Raw genomic sequence first — 20,196 nt, 5'->3', positions numbered from 1 at the left:
CACTGTCTGTCTATCTTCCCACTTATACTTCATCTATCTGCTTCCGATCTACACAGTTGTTTGTGATCTATCTACTTCTCATCGACACAGCTTTAATCTATCATCCCATCTATTCATCCCATCTACATAGTCTTCATCTATCTTCATCCCATCCACATAGTCTTCATCCCATCTACATAGTCTTCATCCCATCTACATAGTCTTCATCCCATCTACATAGTCTTCATCTATCTTCATCCCATCCACATAGTCTTCATCTATCTCCATCCCATCCACATAGTCTTCATCTATCTCCATCCCATGTGTGCATCAAGGCTGAACTTGATGGATGCATGTCTCTTTTCATCTGTGTAACTATATACAGTAATTACCTATCTCCTGTCTATCTCCTTTCCAGTTCTACACTCTTTGTATATCTCCTTCCAATCTATTTACACTTTGACTTCTATGTGCTTCTCATCTTAACATTCTTCTTATATCTCTTCTCCATCTCCACCCCTGTTTCTCCTTCTTTTCTCATACTCCACCTTCTCTTGGTCATCTCCAGTGTCCATCTACGTCTTTTATCTTCACACAGTCCACCCTCTCTTTTTTCTTCCTATCTTCACATCCTACCAAATGAAGTGACACATATAATGTGCAGGGAAAAAAAAGAACTTTATGTAATATTCAAAACAAAGTAAATGCCCTCTACTGGTATGTATAACCAACTTCATACCAATTATTCCAATAATCTTAGTATGTGCAACCAAGGAGATACTTTTATAACAGCAGCCATAATCAGTGTGCAAAAACACATTTAATCAAGTGGTGCACAATGGCACGGTTCCTCTGAGGAGTGATCTTGTTGGTAATCCCGTTTCATTTAAATCATTCACATTCATACTCATTCTCTAGGTCTTATATTACTGACTCTTCTGCTTCTGTCTTCTGAACCATTTCACAGCCACAAATGCTTTGCTCTGCTTTCTCTAGCATAAAAAGGTACAAATGTCACGTTTCCTTAGCCAGATCCATTATTCAAAATTCTCTCCTTCTCTCACACATTCCATTTCCTCTCTGGATCAAGAAATAACGATTTTTCCCCCACCCATTAACAAGTTGAGATTTCTCATGTTTTATTGTTCGTTATTTCTTTCCCCACTCATTAAATGACTAACCTTTCTTTTCCTGATCATCCTGGAATTTGTGTTTTCTCTCTCTCTGACAGGTCAGAGGTTTAACTTTGATCACACTTTTGACTCATGTAGTGGCCATTAAATGGATTCATCGGAATAGGGGGAGGGCTTTAAAGGAATTTGGGGTATTGATTCTGATCTAAATTAGCTGTGGATGTTAACACTGTGAGAAAGCATCATGTGACCGTATCCAATAATCTGACACCATCACAGATCTTGAAGTCCATTTGTGATTCAGTGTATCGACCTAGAAGTCTCTGTGCCAGTCCCTCACACACAAAGTGACATAGATAACTAGGAGTGACCCTGCTGGTCTATGACACTACCTGTGATAGAAAACAATTGACACACAACATACATTGCACAACATACAATAGACATTCCTTGGTGGGGAGCAGAACAAGAACGATTTGGAAGAGTCTCACAACGATGCTCTTGATTCCATGTTCCATAATATTACTATGTTCACATGTTACTGCACTTTGATTGCCCTCTGCCTGTTTCACTCCCACGTTTTGCATGTTGCACCATGTTGTGGTTTTATTCTCACTTCTGTTTCCTTATGTTCTCTCCTCTCTAAATTATATCTACAGAAGAGAAGCCAAAACCAAAGTAAGTGCGTCTATCAATGCCATTGCTTCCTATAATAAACTCCCATATCTGTGCTAATCTCTGAACACCCTGTGCACTGCAAACGTAAACAAAAGACATCTCTGCATGTTCTGATAGCAATCTTTACCACTCTCCCTGTGCTCTGTCATCATGCATGTCTCTGGTCTCGAATCCTTTCACCATCACTCATTGCAACCAACACTACTGGCACTTACTTGCCAGTGACGTCATCCGTACACCATTACAGTTCCTCTGGGTTATGTTCTATAGGTTGGATTGTCAATAACTCAATGTAAAGTCACATTTTAAACCACAACTGCTGAATGGGAACATTTCTCTGGGTCTGTTATGTTTTTGGCCTAAAATGTGAAATGAATGCCTGTGTTTGAACGGTGGCCCACTCCTTAATGAATACTAATAGGCCAGGTTTACTGCATTTCTCAATTCTTAGTTATGGGGACACAGACAAAACCTGCTCTGTTAGTATATACTGAGGACTAGGTTGGCATCCTTAGATAAGTCCATAATCTCTAAAAACATATCCAAGATTTCCTGGTTTTATATCGTGCCCATTAAACACCATTCATTACCATTATTCATTCACTATCACTATCTCATATAAGTAAATGGACAGCCCATGGCTCTAGGAGTGTTTTCCTTGCGTATACACCACTGCAATTGTTAAACCACTCAAACTAACAGCCTTTATTTCCATACTACACCAATAATTGTTTTTTTCTCTTCGTATTGCAGACTCACTGCCCCTAAAATCCCAGATGGAGAAAAAGTTGACTTTGATGTGAGTTAAATCATCTAGCGGAAGCTATTCCGTATAACATGTGATAAAAGAATTGTTTTCTTCAGTAGGAGTTACTTAGGGATACAGAAAAACTATACGAGGGTTAAGTGGTGCGGATATACCAACGATATGTAGCGGTTTTGTCCACTATTAGTTGTGGTGCTGTCGTAACCCTCTGCAATGTCTTATAATTTATACCAAAGTAAGGGTAAAGGGTGCAGCCAGCTAGATTTTGTGATACCTTTCCCCATGCAATAATAAGTAGGATTTTAATTACAAGTTCCAAAAATCCAGGTTTAAGTGGTGCGGATATACCAACGATATGTAGCGGTTTTGTCCACTATTAGTTGTGGTGCTGTCGTAACCCTCTGCAATGTCTTATAATTTATACCAAAGTAAGGGTAAAGGGTGCAGCCAGCTAGATTTTGTGATACCTTTCCCCATGCAATAATAAGTAGGATTTTAATTACAAGTTCCAAAAATCCAGGTTCCCCGGCCACCAAATCTATAGACAATATGCCTCATAAAAAGTACCTCCTGTGGAACAACTGCAAAAAGTGTCTCTTGATCTAGGGAATAAGTACTATCAGCGCTATTCACTAATGTGCGAATGGTTGATCATTCAAAGTGAATTTAAAATTTTGGGGGTAAAAAAAATCGACTAACTTGACTAACCCTGTTGCAATCATAATGTGTGCCCCATATGAGTGATGGTAAAATCACATGTTGTATAAAGGTAAAAACCCAACATATTCAGAATATAACAGTTGCTATATATTTTCCCAAGTAAGTGGTTAATCTCATAAGAGCAGACATTAGACTGTGAGAGTAGGACCTGCCAAAGATGGGGTACATTGACGTTGTGGCAGGCTTATGCAATGTATGATCATATAATGTAACTAAATCCCCATTTTTTTGCCTAGATTAGGTGTTTTTAAAAAAAACTTTTACAAACTAATAAAATCTGTCAACATTGAAGTTGCTGTTTAGTGGATAGGAGAGTGCGCTGGATCTTGTGTATTGTTTATTGTATAATATGGCCCCCAGCAGCACCCCATTTAAGCATGTTTAGGTGAGTGCAACCATCCCCCCATGTTTCATATATATATATATATATATATATATATATATATATATATATATATATATATTAATTAGTGTTCCTTTAATTTAATACCTTAAAGGTAGTTATTGTAGAATAATATTTGCATAATGCTAATATATGTAGTGAATAGTCCTGGCTAGACTATGGTCATCGAGGAATGAGTTCGAAAACCCTGTTCTGCAGGATGTGATAAATCTATTATAATAAAGCCTTACTTCACACTTTTCCTTTATCGTTACATAGTTACATAGCTGAAAAGAGACTTGCGTCCATCAAGTTCAGCCTTCCTCACATATGTTTTTAGCTGTTGATCCAAAAGAAGGGAAAAAAAACCCAGTTTGAAGCACTTCCAATTTTGCAACAAGCTAGGAAAAAAATTCCTTCTTGACCCCAGAATGGCAGTCAGATTTATCTTTGGATCAAGCAGTTATTACCCTAAATTGAAAGATTATATCCTTGAATATTCTGTTTTTGCAAGTATGCATCTAGTTGCTGTTTGAACATCTGTATGGACTCTGATAAAACCACTTCTTACTTCACACTTTTCCTTTATGATGCTACAGGATATCCAGAAGAAAAGACAGAACAAGGACTTGATTGAGTTGCAATCTTTGATTGATACTCATTTTGAGGGTCGTAAGAAAGAAGAAGAGGAGCTCATCGCTCTAAAAGACAGAATTGTAAGTTATGTCCTTCTAAAAGGTATTAGACTGGTTGAATGCTGATTTTATGGTGCATGTTGTGTGATTGTTCTGTAATTTTTGGGAACGTATAGTCATTAAAATGTGACTCGATATAGCGAGGGGAACTTATCTACCAGAAACTAAATTGAAAAAAAAAAAACTTCAAATGTTAACTGTTTAATTAATTCTCCCTTCACTGTACGAAATCAGATAACATGAAGATAAACTTAATGTTACATTGGAATGTTCCAAAATCCTTATTTTCCTAGATAGGCAACATTCAATAGTTCTAGTGAAAGTACTATGCCGTAAATAACCTTTGTCCAGCTGTAGATGAAATACAATCATTGTTGTCTAATAGTGCAAATTGATCTATTTGCTTTGTAATACTTGCATTTATTTAGTAAGAAATTGTTTTGAAAATAAAGATACATCACAGGATAGCTCTTTGCCCATTTATTTAATAACCCGATCTTACCTGTAATTTTCAGGAAAAGCGCAGAGCTGAGAGATCAGAGCAGCAAAGAATCAGAGCAGAGAAAGAGAAAGAGCGTCAGAACAGATTGGCTGTGAGTATTCTGAAATTATAACTCATCTTAAAAAACACAGCTTGGAAATTCTAGCTCATCCCAAGACCTCGGCTTGGAAATTCTAGCTCATCCCAAGACCTCGGCTTGGAAATTCTAGCTCATCCCAAGACCTCGGCTTGGAAATTCTAGCTCATCCCAAGACCTCGGCTTGGAAATTCTAGCTCATCCCAAGACCTCGGCTTGGAAATTCTAGCTCATCCCAAGACCTCGGCTTGGAAATTCTAGCTCATCCCAAGACCTTGGCTTGGAAATTCTAGCTCATCCCAAGACCTTGGCTTGGAAATTCTAGCTCATCCCAAGACCTTGGCTTGGAAATTCTAGCTCATCCCAAGACCTTGGCTTGGAAATTCTAGCTCATCCCAAGACCTTGGCTTGGAAATTCTAGCTCATCCCAAGACCTTGGCTTGGAAATTCTAGCTCATCCCAAGACCTTGGCTTGGAAATTCTAGCTCATCCCAAGACCTTGGCTTGGAAATTCTAGCTCATCCCAAGACCTTGGCTTGGAAATTCTAGCTCATCCCAAGACCTTGGCTTGGAAATTCTAGCTCATCCCAAGACCTTGGCTTGGAAATTCTAGCTCATCCCAAGACCTTGGCTTGGAAATTCTAGCTCATCCCAAGACCTTGGCTTGGAAATTCTAGCTCATCCCAAGACCTTGGCTTGGAAATTCTAGCTCATCCCAAGACCTTGGCTTGGAAATTCTAGCTCATCCCAAGACCTCGGCTTGGAAATTCTAGCTCATCTCAAGACCGGGCCCGCCTTGTGAATTCTAGTTATTCCCAACACCCAGAATACTGCATCCCCCAAAACTCATACTCCCAGTTCCCAAACACAATGCTTCCACTCCAGCACCAGTCCTTTGTCTATATGCTTTACTACTACATCCTCAAATGGCTCAAAACAGTGCTCTTACATTTTTCAAGTAAAACCATTTCTGTTATTCCAGACATCATTGCTCCCATAAACGGCATCTTAGAACAATTCCCCAACTATCTAAACCTTACCCACCCACCCCCCTAATACTTTAACTCTCATATGCTACTCACACAAACCACCTGCTCTTGAATTATTTCTTCAAACACAACTTTGGTAATTTTATCATACTCAATAACTTTACCCTGTGCAGGAGGAGAAGGCAAGACGAGAAGAACAGGATTTGCTGAGACGTGCTGAGGATGACATGAAAAAGAAGAAGGCTCTTTCATCCATGGGGGCTTCGTACAGCAGCTACCTGGCCAAGGTATGTTGGAAGATAATTGTCAAAACAAGATGAACTGTATTAGCTTGACCTTATCCTTATTTTTCCACTATTAATCACTTTTGTTTGTGGGGATCTTCTATATAAAGTGGGATGTCAGAGGTAGATCCACATATGTCCAACTACAGCCCCCATGATGCTTTACTATCCTTAAAACCACACCTATATTGATATGTGGTGCATGTCGGTCATCACCTTCCCAAAACAATGTGTATGTAATGGATACTTATTATTATTATTATTATTATTATTATTGCCATGTATATAGCGCCAACAGATTTTGTAGCGCTTTACAATAATATTAGAGGGGGAATTTAACTATAAATAGGACAATTACAAGAAAACTTACAGGAACGATAGGTTGAAGAGGGCCCTGGTCAAACGAGCTTACAGTCTATAGGAGGTTGGGTATAAAACACATTAGGACTGGAAATAGCAATCAAATAAGGTGGGAGTGAAGCAGAGCTGGAGGAGAGAGTAGAGTGCTGCCCTTTAGGAGATAGCAAGAGGTATGTGAGATTAGTCTGGGAGGCCATAGGCTTTCCTAAATAAATGGGTTTTAAGGCACTTCTTAAATGACTGAAGACTAGGGGAGAGTTTGATGGCGGTAGGCAGGCTATTCCATAGGAAGGGAGCCACCCGCGAGAAGTCCTGAAAGCGCGAGTTGGCCGTATGGGTGCGAGCAATGGACAGAAGGTCACAGGCAGAACGGAGAGACAGAGAAGGGTCATAGCTATGGATCTGTGAGAAGATATAAGAGGGGCTAAGATTATTCAGTGCTTTATATGTATAGGTTAGCACTTTGAATTGACTCCTATAGGATACAGGAAGCCAATGTAAGGACTGACAGAGGGGTGAGGTGTGAGAGGACCAACTAGAGAGGAAAATCAGTCTGGCGGCAGCATTCATTACAGACTGTAGCGGGGCAATATGGCTATTGGGAAGACCAATCAGGAGAGGGTTACGATAATCCATGCAGGAAATTACTAGAGCATGGACAAGCTCTTTAGTAGCATCTTGTATAAGAAAGGGGCGGATGCGGGTAATGTTTTTGAGGTGGAATTGGCATGATTTGACAACAGACTAGATGTGAGGCTCAAAGGTGAGGCCAGAATCAAAAGTAACACCAAGACAACGTGCTTGTGAGGATGTCAGGATCGGGACAGGGATCCAACACGCAGAGTACAAAGAGTGGAAAGGTACGTATACCGGGCCTTAGAATGGCCGGACTAACGTACCGAGAGTAATAGAGAATAGTCAGAGACAAGCCGAGGTCGAGGGAACGAGAAGACAGATAAGCGAGAGACAAGCCGGGTCAAGGGATAACTGAGAAGCAGGGTAGTACAACAAGCCGAGTCAAAACCAAATAGAGCAAACTAGAATACCAGAGCACTGAGTGACTAGACAAGCTAGAACCACGACAGGGCAATGAGCTGAAGTGAGAAGTAAGCTTAAATACCCTGGCTCTGGATGGTAATCACGCCTCTGACAAGTACCGATTGGATATCGGACACTTGAGTGACAGGTCGCTCGTGATAGCGTCATGACGTCACGTATTGAGCGTCCCGCTAGAAAAGGACGTGGATTCCTCGCGGCCGGTGTTTAAGTGACTGGATGAACCGCGAGGAACGAAGGAAACAGCTCGCCTGGACGGGCAAACCACCAAGTCTCTACCTCCCTTAGAGGTAGAGGCCTCAGGTACCCTGACAGTACCCCCCCTCTCAGATACGCCCACCGGGCGGAAGGGACCGGGGCGAGATGGGAAGCGGAGGTGAAATGCTCTGCGAAGGCGAGAAGCATGAACGTCCTCCTGAGGTACCCAACTCCTCTCCTCAGGACCATATCCCCTCCAGTTGACCAGATATTGCAATTTTCCCCTTGAAATTCTGGAATCAATGATGGAGCTGACCTCTTACTCCTCCCGACCCTCCACCTGAACAGGACGAGGCGAGGAGACCTTAGAGGAGAATTTGTTGCAAATAAGAGGTTTCAACAAGGAGACATGAAAAGAGTTAGGAATGCGTAAGGCAGGTGGCAGAGCAAGGCGATACGCAACCGGATTGATACGAGTGAGAACCCTGTAAGGACCTATGTAGCGAGGAGCAAATTTCATAGATGGAACTTTTAGGCGAATATTCTTAGTACTCAACCATACCCTATCCCCAGGAACAAAAACAGGAGCCGCTCTTCTATGCTTGTCAGCGTGTTTCTTGAACAACGAAGAACTATGTAACAGAATTTGCCGAGTCTGATCCCATAATTTCTTCAGGTTGGCGACATGATCATCAACCGACGGTATCCCCTGAGAAGAGGAAACCGAAGGAAAAATCGAAGGATGAAAGCCATAGTTCATGAAGAAAGGGCTAGAGCGAGTTGAATCACAAACAAGGTTATTGTGTGCGAACTCCGCCCAAGGAATCAGACCGACCCAATCGTCCTGGTGTTCGGAAACAAAGCAACGCAGATACTGTTCGATCTTTTGATTGGTACGTTCAGCAGCTCCGTTAGACTGAGGGTGATAGGCAGAGGAGAAGTTCAATTTGATACCCATTTGAGAACAAAAGGATCTCCAGAAACGTGAGACAAATTGAGAACCTCTATCAGAAACAATCTCCGAAGGAATCCCATGTAGGCGAAAAACCTCTCTCGCAAAAATCTCCGCCAATTCAGGAGAAGTCGGAAGTTTAGGTAATGGCACGAAATGGGCCATCTTAGTAAATCTATCCACCACCGTGAGAATAACAGTCTGTCTCTTGGAAGCAGGTAAATCAACGATAAAGTCTATGGACAAACAGGACCAAGGTTTCTCAGGAATGTCCAAGGGGTGTAACAGGCCACATGGAGATGCATGAGGTAGTTTAGTCTTGGCACAAGTCTCACAAGCTGCGACGAACTCCTCAATATCTTTTCGAAGTGAAGGCCACCAGAAATCCTTGGATATCAGAGAGTATGTCTTGCGAATACCAGGATGACCAGCTATTTTACTTTCGTGAAAACATTGTAAGAGCTCCAGTTGAAGTTCAGGAGGAACAAAGTTTCTTCCCTCAGGAGTGTCTCCGGGAGCTAGATGTTGTGAGTTCAAGATCTGGTCAAGTAGCGGAGAATGAATTTTAAGACTGGTATTAGCAATAATATTGCATTTGGGTACAATGGAGGACAAAAGTGGTTCAACTGAAGCAGAAGGCTCAAATTGGCGAGATAGCGCATCGGCTTTAGAATTCTTTGAGCCAGGTCTGTAAGTCAGAACGTAATTGAAATGGGTAAGAAACAACGACCAACGAGCCTGCCTGGAGGACAAACGCTTGGCCTCTCCGATATAAGACAAATTTTTGTGGTCTGTTAGAATGGTAACAGGATGTAAAGTACCTTCCAATAAATGTCTCCACTCTTTCAAAGCCTTGATAACCGCTAGTAATTCTCTGTCACCAATGTCATATCTGCTCTCAGTACCGGACAATTTTTTAGAGAAAAATCCACATGGATGTAATGGTTTATCAACACCCAACCTTTGAGATAGGACAGCACCTAAACCAGTCTCTGATGCGTCTACCTCAAGTAGAAAAGGCAGGGAAGTGTCGGGGTGAACTAAAATTGGAGCGGAAGCGAAAAGCTCCTTGAGAGTTTTGAACGCAAGAAGAGCTTCAGTAGTCCAATTCTTAGTATCAGCCCCCTGTTTGGTCATATTAGTGATAGGTGCGATAATGGAAGAATAGCCCTTAATAAAGCGCCTATAATAATTAGAAAAACCAATAAATCTCTGTACGGCTTTAAGACCTTTGGGTAAAGGCCACTCTAGAATGGACTGGAGTTTATCCGGATCCATCTTAAATCCTTCCCCAGAGATCACATAGCCGAGAAAGGTTACCTGGGTTTGATCAAAGCTACATTTCTCCAACTTGCAGTACAAGCCATGCTGGAGAAGCTTGTGCAAAACCCTCCTGACTTGCTTGTGATGAGTCTCAATCTCACTAGAATGTATAAGTATATCATCTAGGTATACAATGACGCAATCTTGCTGAAATTCCCTAAGAACCTCATTAATCAGATCTTGGAATACAGCTGGTGCATTGCATAACCCAAAAGGCATAACCGTATATTCATAGTGGCCATAGCGAGTATTGAATGCCGTCATCCACTCATGTCCCTGCTGGATTCTCACCAAGTTATATGCCCCTCTGAGGTCTAACTTGGTGAAAATTGTAGAGCCCTTCAAACGATCGAAGAGTTCGGTGATCAAGGGAATCGGGTAGGCATTTTTAATGGTTATCTTATTTAGGCCTCGATAATCAATACAAGGTCTCAAAGAACCATCCTTCTTTTTAACAAAAAAAAATCCAGCCCCGGCAGGGGAGGAGGACCTCCTAATGAATCCCTTGTCTAAATTTTCGTGAATATACTCCTCTAGAACTGAGTTCTCTTTCGTAGATAATGGGTATACATGACCTCTGGGGGGCATGGTACCAGGGAGTAGGTTAATTTTGCAATCAAAGGACCTGTGTGGGGGTAAGGTATCGGCTTTCTTTTTGTCAAATACTGCCTTTAAATCTAGATACTGAGGCGGAATTTGTGTCTCTGTAGGATTGTCAGAGTTAGCCGATGTGTTGGTTAATCCGAGAGGTAAGACCTTCCGCAAGCATTTTTCTTGACAATTCTGTCCCCACGAAACTATCTCCCCTGACTCCCAATTAATAATAGGGTTATGTCTCCTCAACCAGGAGTACCCCAGGACTATGGGAATAGACGGAGAAGAAATGAGCAGTAAGGATATGTCCTCTCTATGTAGGATGCCAACAGTTAAGTTAATCGGTATGGTCTCATGGAAAATAACAGGCTCAAGTAACGGTCTACCATCGATGGCCTCAACAGCCAGTGGTATCTCTTTTAACTGGGATGGAATAGCATGCTTGGCAGCAAAACCCTGATCTATAAAGCTCTCAGCAGCTCCAGAATCGATTAGTGCCATAGTCTTAACTACTCCCTTTTCCCACTTTAAAGAAACGGGTAACAGAAGCCTGAGCTCTTTGTAGTTGTGAACAGAGGACAAAGTAGAAACACCCAAGGCCTGTCCTCTAGAGAAACTTAGGTGCGAGCGTTTCCCGAACGATTGGGACAATTTAGGCGTAAATGACCTCTGACTCCACAATACATACATAAACCCTCCCTTCTCCTGTACTGTCTCTCCCTCTCTGTGAGATGAGTACTGCCTATCTGCATAGGTTCAGGAATACGTAAGTCCTCGAACTCAGAATTTTGAAAGGTAGGCGCTAGTTTAAAGGAGGGTCTACGGGTCCTATCTCGAGTGTTCTGCCTCTCTCTTAAGCGTTCATCAATACGAGATATAAAAGAAATTAAATCCTCCAAATTCTCAGGGAGTTCTCTAGTAGCGACCTCGTCAAGAATTACATCTGATAACCCATTCAGAAACACATCTATATAAGCCTGTTCGTTCCACTTAACTTCTGCCGCCAAGGACCTGAACTCTAGTGCATAATCCACAAGTGTTCGATTGTCCTGTCTAAGGCGCAACAGTAATCTAGCTGCATTGACCTTTCTGCCAGGAGGGTCAAAAGTTCTTCTAAACGCAGCTACAAAGGCATTATAATTATAGACTAGTGGATTATCATTCTCCCATAAAGGATTGGCCCATCTCAGAGCTTTCTCAATGAGTAAAGTAATAACAAATCCAACCTTCGCTCTATCTGTAGGATAAGAGCGGGGTTGTAATTCGAAATGGATGCTAATCTGGTTCAGAAAGCCACGACACTTCTCCGGTGACCCGCCATAACGTACTGGTGGGGTAATACGGGAAGAAGCACCTACAGTGGCTACCTCTAGACCTGAGACTGCAGGAGAAATAGAAGGAGTACGTGTCTCCTCAGGTGGGTTACTAGCACGAGACAAAAGTGCCTGTAGTGCCAAAGCCATCTGATCCATCCTATGCACCATGGCGTCAAACCTGGGATCCGAAGAACCAAGCTGACTGTTTGTACCTGCAGGATCCATTGGCCCTGTCGTAATGTCAGGATCGGGACAGGGATCCAACACGCAGAGTACAAAGAGTGGAAAGGTACGTATACCGGGCCTTAGAATGGCCGGACTAACGTACCGAGAGTAATAGAGAATAGTCAGAGACAAGCCGAGGTCGAGGGAACGAGAAGACAGATAAGCGAGAGACAAGCCGGGTCAAGGGATAACTGAGAAGCAGGGTAGTACAACAAGCCGAGTCAAAACCAAATAGAGCAAACTAGAATACCAGAGCACTGAGTGACTAGACAAGCTAGAACCACGACAGGGCAATGAGCTGAAGTGAGAAGTAAGCTTAAATACCCTGGCTCTGGATGGTAATCACGCCTCTGACAAGTACCGATTGGATATCGGACACTTGAGTGACAGGTCGCTCGTGATAGCGTCATGACGTCACGTATTGAGCGTCCCGCTAGAAAAGGACGTGGATTCCTCGCGGCCGGTGTTTAAGTGACTGGATGAACCGCGAGGAACGAAGGAAACAGCTCGCCTGGACGGGCAAACCACCAAGTCTCTACCTCCCTTAGAGGTAGAGGCCTCAGGTACCCTGACAGAGGATGGGTTGATATGGGTACCACCAATCTGAAGGGAAAGTAAGAGAGGAGGATTAATATTAGGAGGAAAGACAAGAAGTTCTGTTTTGGAAAGATTCAGTTTCAGAAAGCGGGAGGACTGGATTGGATAATCAGAGATAGAAGAAAGCCAAGAGGTCACACGTTGCAGGACATCAGGGGAGAGGTCTGGGAAGGAGAGATATATCTGGGTGTCATCAACATACAGGTGGTGTTAGAATCCAAAAGAGGTAATAAGTTTGCCAAGAGAGGCAGTGTAAAGAGAAAATAGAAGGGGCCTTGGGGGGACTCCAATCGAGACAGGACGAATGGTGGAGGGATCATCAGAAAAGGGGACACTGAATGAGCGTTGGGAGAGATAAGAGGAAAACCACGAGAGTACAGAGTCACAGAGACCGAGTGATTGAAGAGTTTGGAGAAGAAGAACATGATCAACAGTGTCAAAAGCAATGGAGAGGTCGAGAACAATTAGTATGGAGTAGTGCCCTTTGGATTTAGCTGTGATTAGGTCGTTAGTAACTTTGATAAGGGCAGTCTCAGTAGAGTGGAGGGGGCGGAAGTCGGACTGAAGAGGGTCAAGGAGAGAGTTGGAGTTGAGGAAGCAGGCCAGGGTTATAGGACGATAGTTAGAGGGGGAGGATGGGTTGAGACATGTTTTTTTTTTTTTTTTAAGATGGGTACTACAGTGGCATGTTTAAGGGCAGCAGGAACAGTGCCAGAAGAAATAGAGCAGTTGAAGATATGTGTTAAGGAGGGCATAAGACAAGAGAATTGTCTAATAGAGATATTAATTTAATTTAATAGAGACATGTAATTCACGCAAATCCTGATCTCCCAGTATTTACAGAATAAATGGAAATCACGCTAGTCTCCAGAACCTTTTATAAATGTACTCTAGTGTTTACCTCCACATCTCTCAAATTCTTTATCCCACGTGCATGCTGCTAGTTTTGAATCTGAATTGTGGTCCCAACAATCGTCCTAAAAGTTCTGATCTCCACACTCGGGCTGTATAAAGAATTACAGTGATGTAGAAGGCATTTTAATTCATTTTTTTTAACAACCCTCTAGGCCGACCAGAAGAGAGGCAAAAAGCAAACAGCCCGTGAGCAAAAGAAGAAGATTTTGGCAGATCGTCGCAAGCCCCTGAACGTTGACCACATGAGTGAGGACAAGCTCAGGTACCACCTAATATACACTCCCACCCAGAGAACGTTCCACGTTCCATACTGTTATTGCATGAAGGCACTCCACTTACGGTAAGGTCTGGGGTATATCGCGTGTACCCCTAATTATCTGTATTTGTTCATCACAGGGACAAGGCAAAGGAATTGTGGGATTGGCTGTACGAGCTGGAGTCTGAGAAGTTTGAAATGGGAGAGAAACTCAAGAAACAGAAATATGAGGTGAGAGAATCTCAGATTAGTTACTTTATATTTACCCCCTATTCTGGCCCTCAGAGCTTACACTCTTTATTTGTAGTTATTTATGGAAATGTTTCCACTCAACAAGTTTAGATCAGTTTTAATGATAGAAGCAGCTCTTATTTCTTAAAGCAATTGCTTATTGTAAAAAAAAAAACCTGAACCTGTTCATGCACAAATCACTCCATGCTCTTATTTACAGATACAAACATGAATGGCTGCCACTCTGTGTATTGTTTGTCCAAACAGTTTAACTGTTCGCTTGTTTATACACACAGCTAGGTATATCACCACCTTCATATTCCATGTACTCAGTTAGAATTACTGACCCCCTTGAGGGCTCAGCTATGGGCCTTACATTTTAAATTCACTTTAAATCATAGCACTTGTATACTTACCAGTCTGCATGCTGATCATATTGTGTAACTAGCACATACCATCATGCCTTCTCATATACCAGGTCTTAGCATCGCGCTATGTGCCAGTCTATGTGTATGTGCCAAATCAACCCATATATTAAGTCACATTATTAGTGTATGCACCTCTCTGTATAAGATCATATCACATGTGCCAGCCTGTGTACAGATCATATCACATGTGCCAGTCTGTGTACAGATCATATCACATGTGCCAGCCTGTGTACGGATCATATCACATGTGCCAGCCTGTGTACGGATCATATCACATGTGCCAGCCTGTGTACGGATCATATCACATGTGCCAGCCTGTGTACGGATCATATCACATGTGCCAGCCTGTGTACGGATCATATCACATGTGCCAGCCTGTGTACGGATCATATCACATGTGCCAGCCTGTGTACGGATCATCTTATACGTGCCAGTCTATGTACGGATCATATCACATGTGCCAGTCTGTGTACGGATCATATCACATGTGCCAGTCTGTGTACGGATCATATCACATGTGCCAGTCTGTGTACGGATCATATCACATGTGCCAGTCTGTGTACGGATCATATCACATGTGCCAGTCTGTGTACGGATCATATCACATGTGCCAGTCTGTGTACGGATCATATCACATGTGCCAGTCTGTGTACGGATCAAATCACATGTGCCAGTCTGTGTACGGATCATATCACATGTGCCAGTCTGTGTACGGATCATATCACATGTGCCAGCCTGTGTACGGATCATATCACATGTGCCAGTCTGTGTACGGATCATATCACATGTGCCAGTCTGTGTACGGATCATATCACATGTGCCAGTCTGTGTACGGATCATATCACATGTGCCAGTCTGTGTACGGATCATATTATACGTGCCAGTCTGTGTACGGATCATATTATACGTGCCAGTCTATGTACGGATCATATTATATGTGCCAGTCTGTGTCTGGATCATATTATACGTGCCAGCCTGTGTACGGATCATATACGTGCCAGTCTATGTACGGATCATATCGCATGTGCCAGCCTGTGTCTGGATCATATTATACGTGCCAGTCTTTGTTTATATCATATTCTATATGTATGTATGTGGCAAGCGAATACATTCACGAAGTAACTATCAATGTCTGACTGTCCATTGTGTCTCTGCGTTCTGATCCAACTGTGGATCCAGCTCATCAGTGTATCCATACTCCAGTCTACTTGATATTCCAGATCAGAATTCAAGCCATATATGAACTAGCATGTTACATATTAGCATGTTACATACTACTGTTAGCATAAAGAGACAGAATAAGAACTGTATACACATCCATTAACATCATAGCAAGATCGGTCTACTATGGTAACAGGAAACCGTTCATTCACAATGTAAGAGAAATAGCTGACAGTTCATTTACTTGGTAGGGTTATTGTTAAATGTAAAAGGCTAGTAATTTAGTAAAAAAACTTAATTCACTCACAATCCACCCATCAACGAGGTCATGAAGCCATACAAAATTCACTCATGGGGTGCAACCTGGAACTATTTCTGGCTGTAAATGCCACTTTTTCATGTCCTTATCTTGGTCTCTCTTAGATTACGACCCTGCATAGGAGAGTGGAAGAACTCTCCAAGTTGTAAGTAGAAGGGGGAGCAGCACAAGGTGGTTCTTGCAGGCATGTGACAGAGTAGGAACTAGTACGACTGGGTATGAGGCTGGAGCAAATGTTACAAGAGATATTATAAAACATGCTCCAAGACTGCAAACTCCAAACACGGGGTGATACAAAGACGTAATGTCACCCACAATTCTCTATTTTAGAAACATAGGTGAACTGACCTGCACAAACTCTATCGAAATCCAGTAACAAACAGGGAGGGCTCCACGTTTTAACATAACTAAGCTAAAGCTTATATGTTGAGGCATTATGGGTAAAATAGAAATCTTTACAGCCCCTGTTTTATTGGTTATTTCAGACTGCACCAGTTTGTATTCCAGTATTTCTTTGCTTCCAAAAGTGAAAGTTTATTTAATTTTGTTACTATAATGCCCACCATATATTTATTATATAAATAAGAAATAACAAACCATTTTAACCATTTGAAACTAGGTAAGTTTGGTGGCATACGGTATCTCTGGATCTCGAACATTATACTCTAATGGTTGAATTGTTAAAGGTTGATTATGCTACTTCTTGTGGAGCTATAGAGTCTCAGCACCCCAACTGCCACGCAGCTCAGTATAGAGTGTATCTCCACAACGTGTTTGGAACTACCATGTGCACAGTCTGTTTCCTGGAATCACTACTCTGCAAACGAACACGTAGGGTGCTTGCAGTCTTGGAGTTTGTTGCAGTGCTTTTGAGGCTTTTAATGGGGTTACTGGGTGGGACTTGTTCCTCTGCTCCAGGACCTAACCCAGGTGTTGTTTGACGGTAAGTATCTAGATTTGAAGAAATGTCTGGATTTTTTGTGTGTGTGTCAGAGGTACAGGGCTCGTTTGCCACTATTCATTTTCACAGGTTGGAGTGCTGCCCTGTTAAAAAGGGTATAAGGTAACTTATGTACATCATACACCTTGCTATACCTCCAAGAAGGTCCAGTGGAGCTGGAGGTAGGAAGTTCTTGAGAACTCGTCTTCATAAATGGGCTGTGTGTTGTTTTAACAGGTTACAACCCTCAGGAACCGTATTGATCAACTCCAGAAACAGTAAGTAGTAACACTATTACAAAATCTAACCTAAAACAGCCTGTCTCCAAATACACTAAATCTGAGCTCACCCTTTTGGTTTACCATCTCTTTTACGAACATTCACCACAATCCTAAATTACCTTTCGTAATCCTTTTCCATAACACAACCGTGAATATACTCGGACTCCAAACACTTCCAAAGTTTCAGAAGATTTCAATCAGTCATGTGTTAACTAATAAGACCCATTCTGGATGGATGTAGCTCCAAGGGCCTTGATGTACAAACCATGCTGCCTAAATCCATGGCATTGATTGTTTCTGTTTATTGATCATATTGTGAATCTTAGGACCTCAACCTTGGAAATTATGAACTGCACAAAACCATAGAACCCAACACCTAGTTTTCTATTACCAAATCCGTATTCACTACGCCACCAAACTTGTCCACACCTCCGATATTGTATCTGTTTTACCAACACATGCCGTACTCTACCATAAACGGCATATAAAAGCACATTCATTATTATAATTCCAAGTCCCAACACTTTTTATATTATGGAATGAAATGTTGAAACCAATTTAAACCCTATGCATGTTCCTCTACTCATATTCATTTAAACCCTCCAAATCTGCACAGTATGTCCCCAAAAATAACATTGTGTGATCCCAAACCTGTTTTGCCTAAAACACAATCATGTTCTTATGCAAACATTATTCTTTGTATGACCCAAGATGTTTTATATTAAAGTGATACTTAACTCCAATCTAATATCCGCACTTGCTCCTTAATTATAAGAAAAGGTAAAACCTACCAGCCCCTATTACATAACTGAGTATTGTTAACCTTAAAAGTTACTTTGGCTAGCCTGAGCTCCATGCTTTACCCATTATTTGGATTTAGAGAGACCAAATATGGCCAGTATTACTGTCTAAACAAGATAAATGTTACCAAGTAACCTTCCAGTCCAACCCTGTAATGTGCAGAACAAGTAAGTATAATACCTAGGTCTACTCTAATGCATCACTGACAGTTATAACAGGTATAGTATTTAAAACAGTTGGAGGTTGCGGTCCTGTCATCAGTAGAAAGACTTCCGTACCTGATCACCGACATTACAGAGGGGCAACTGAATATCTGCACAGCCCATGTTAAAAGAGCCAATAATATTGATATCTTACAAACCGAGGCCAATTAGATTGTGCTGGTGACAGTTACAACAGTCCGTACCTACGACTAGTATGCATGATAACGAGAAGTAAAAGCATGTGTGAGGTATGCACAGTCCTTCTAAACTAACACCAGAGGATATGGTAAGTAACCATTGCCTGTGAATGCTCTGCACCAGTGGATCTGTACAGACTTCAAATTGTTCCTTCTTGTATATCACCATCACCGGGCCACTGGTTTTCTTTTCTATAGTTCTTCATAATCATCTGGTCTCCTTGTACATTCACTCATTGACTTTCTCTTCCTGAATTTCCAATTCTCCATTCCTGTAATTCTGTGCCCCATAATTAAAAAAATTAAAAAGAATAAGAAACCCAGATGCCCACGTGAGGGAGGTAGAAGTTTTGTATAACCTTAATCCTCTTTGATCTTTGTCTAATTTTCCCATTAACAGCAGCAAGAAGGCAGGTGGCAAAGGAAAGGTTGGGGGCCGCTGGAAGTAAAACCCCAAAAGTAATGATTAGGACGTGACAGAGAGCAGACTCCCTCCTCCTATCGCTCACCATCCCCAATACTGCAGGAAGCCGGCTCTACTTAGTGCCCTACGCGATAGTCATCCTGTCTCCCCCCGGGTCACCTTTTTCTGTTGTGGACTGCTCTGTATAACCTCTTCTATTTTGTAAATAAAGTTTGAAGCTTCTTAACCGAATGAGATAAAAATATCTGGTACTGTCTCAGACACACCTCAAAGAAAAAGATAAAAAAGCTTATTTTGTATCCATGAGATCTATGCGTTTCAACTGGAAGCATGAAAGACCCGTCCTGAAAGAGATGTGGTCCATACCTTAATGTAAGCATGAACCCAAATTACAATATTGAACCTACGTTTACATGAATTTATACATCTTTTTGTTAAAAGCCAAGCAGCTTCAATGATAGAGGGAGGAAGGGAAGTAACCCATACCACAGGTAAGTGGTACTGTAACCACATTTATAATGAAGGAACCATCCCCATATGAATCCTTTCATGACGTAAGGGTGTCTCATCAAACCCTTCATGGTGTAAGGATGTATCATGGGCTCTCATACCATTAGGATATATTGACACATTTAAATGTTTACTAATGGCTACTGAGCAGGGTGAAATACCTTCTCACACCAGGGAATTCCAAGTATCAATTGATACCTGGAGCTTCCCTGCCGAGGCCACTTCAAAGTGTACTGCATACAGGCATTTAAATCAATTGAGAACACTGCAGCTGAGCAAGCTGAAAATAGCCAGTAGATGGCAATCACACACCACTCTCTATGGTTTCACCAGGGCAGTGGTAGGCAACCTTCAGCACTCCATATGTTTCCCATGATACTCTTACAGCCATAATGCAGGCAAAGCATCAGGTGAAATTTAGCCCACTATATCTGGAGTGCCGATGAGTTGCCTACTACCGTATTGGGAAATCCATCTGATGTCAGTACTGATATTAGAAGGGGGAATTCCTTAGGGGTATGGGTTAGTCATGTAAGTGTTTAATACTGTTTAAGAGTTAGGGGTAGTGTAGGTTTGAGGATAGTAGTAAGGTTGGGGCAGGTATACAGTTACAGGTAGCGTAAGCATAGGTTTAGGGCTGTTATAGTGTTGGGATGGGGAGAGGTTGGTATAGGTTTAGCGTTGTTATAGTGTTGGGATGTGGAG

At 41.9% G+C, this 20,196-nt stretch overlaps 1 protein-coding gene across 1 annotated transcript in view; it reads left to right on the top strand.

The window, feature by feature from the left end:
• Positions 1–19,212, top strand: part of TNNT3 (troponin T3, fast skeletal type) — a 28,040-nt gene extending 8,828 nt beyond the window's left edge. Inside the window, exons 6-14 of the mRNA XM_063437544.1 lie at positions 1,772–1,790; positions 2,544–2,589; positions 4,258–4,374; positions 4,869–4,946; positions 6,094–6,207; positions 13,893–14,002; positions 14,137–14,227; positions 17,313–17,353; positions 18,958–19,212. Coding sequence (XP_063293614.1) covers positions 1,772–1,790; positions 2,544–2,589; positions 4,258–4,374; positions 4,869–4,946; positions 6,094–6,207; positions 13,893–14,002; positions 14,137–14,227; positions 17,313–17,353; positions 18,958–19,006 — 665 coding nt within the window. The 3' untranslated portion in view covers positions 19,007–19,212. The remainder of the gene's footprint in view (positions 1–1,771; positions 1,791–2,543; positions 2,590–4,257; positions 4,375–4,868; positions 4,947–6,093; positions 6,208–13,892; positions 14,003–14,136; positions 14,228–17,312; positions 17,354–18,957) is intronic.
• The last annotated feature ends 984 nt before the right edge of the window (positions 19,213–20,196 follow it).

The sequence above is a fragment of the Pelobates fuscus genome, chromosome 12 (assembly GCF_036172605.1).
Source record: "Pelobates fuscus isolate aPelFus1 chromosome 12, aPelFus1.pri, whole genome shotgun sequence".
Lineage (NCBI taxonomy): Eukaryota > Metazoa > Chordata > Amphibia > Anura > Pelobatidae > Pelobates > Pelobates fuscus.
The sequence above is the reverse complement of the archived record's forward strand: the minus strand, read 5'-3'. Positions and strand labels throughout refer to the sequence as shown.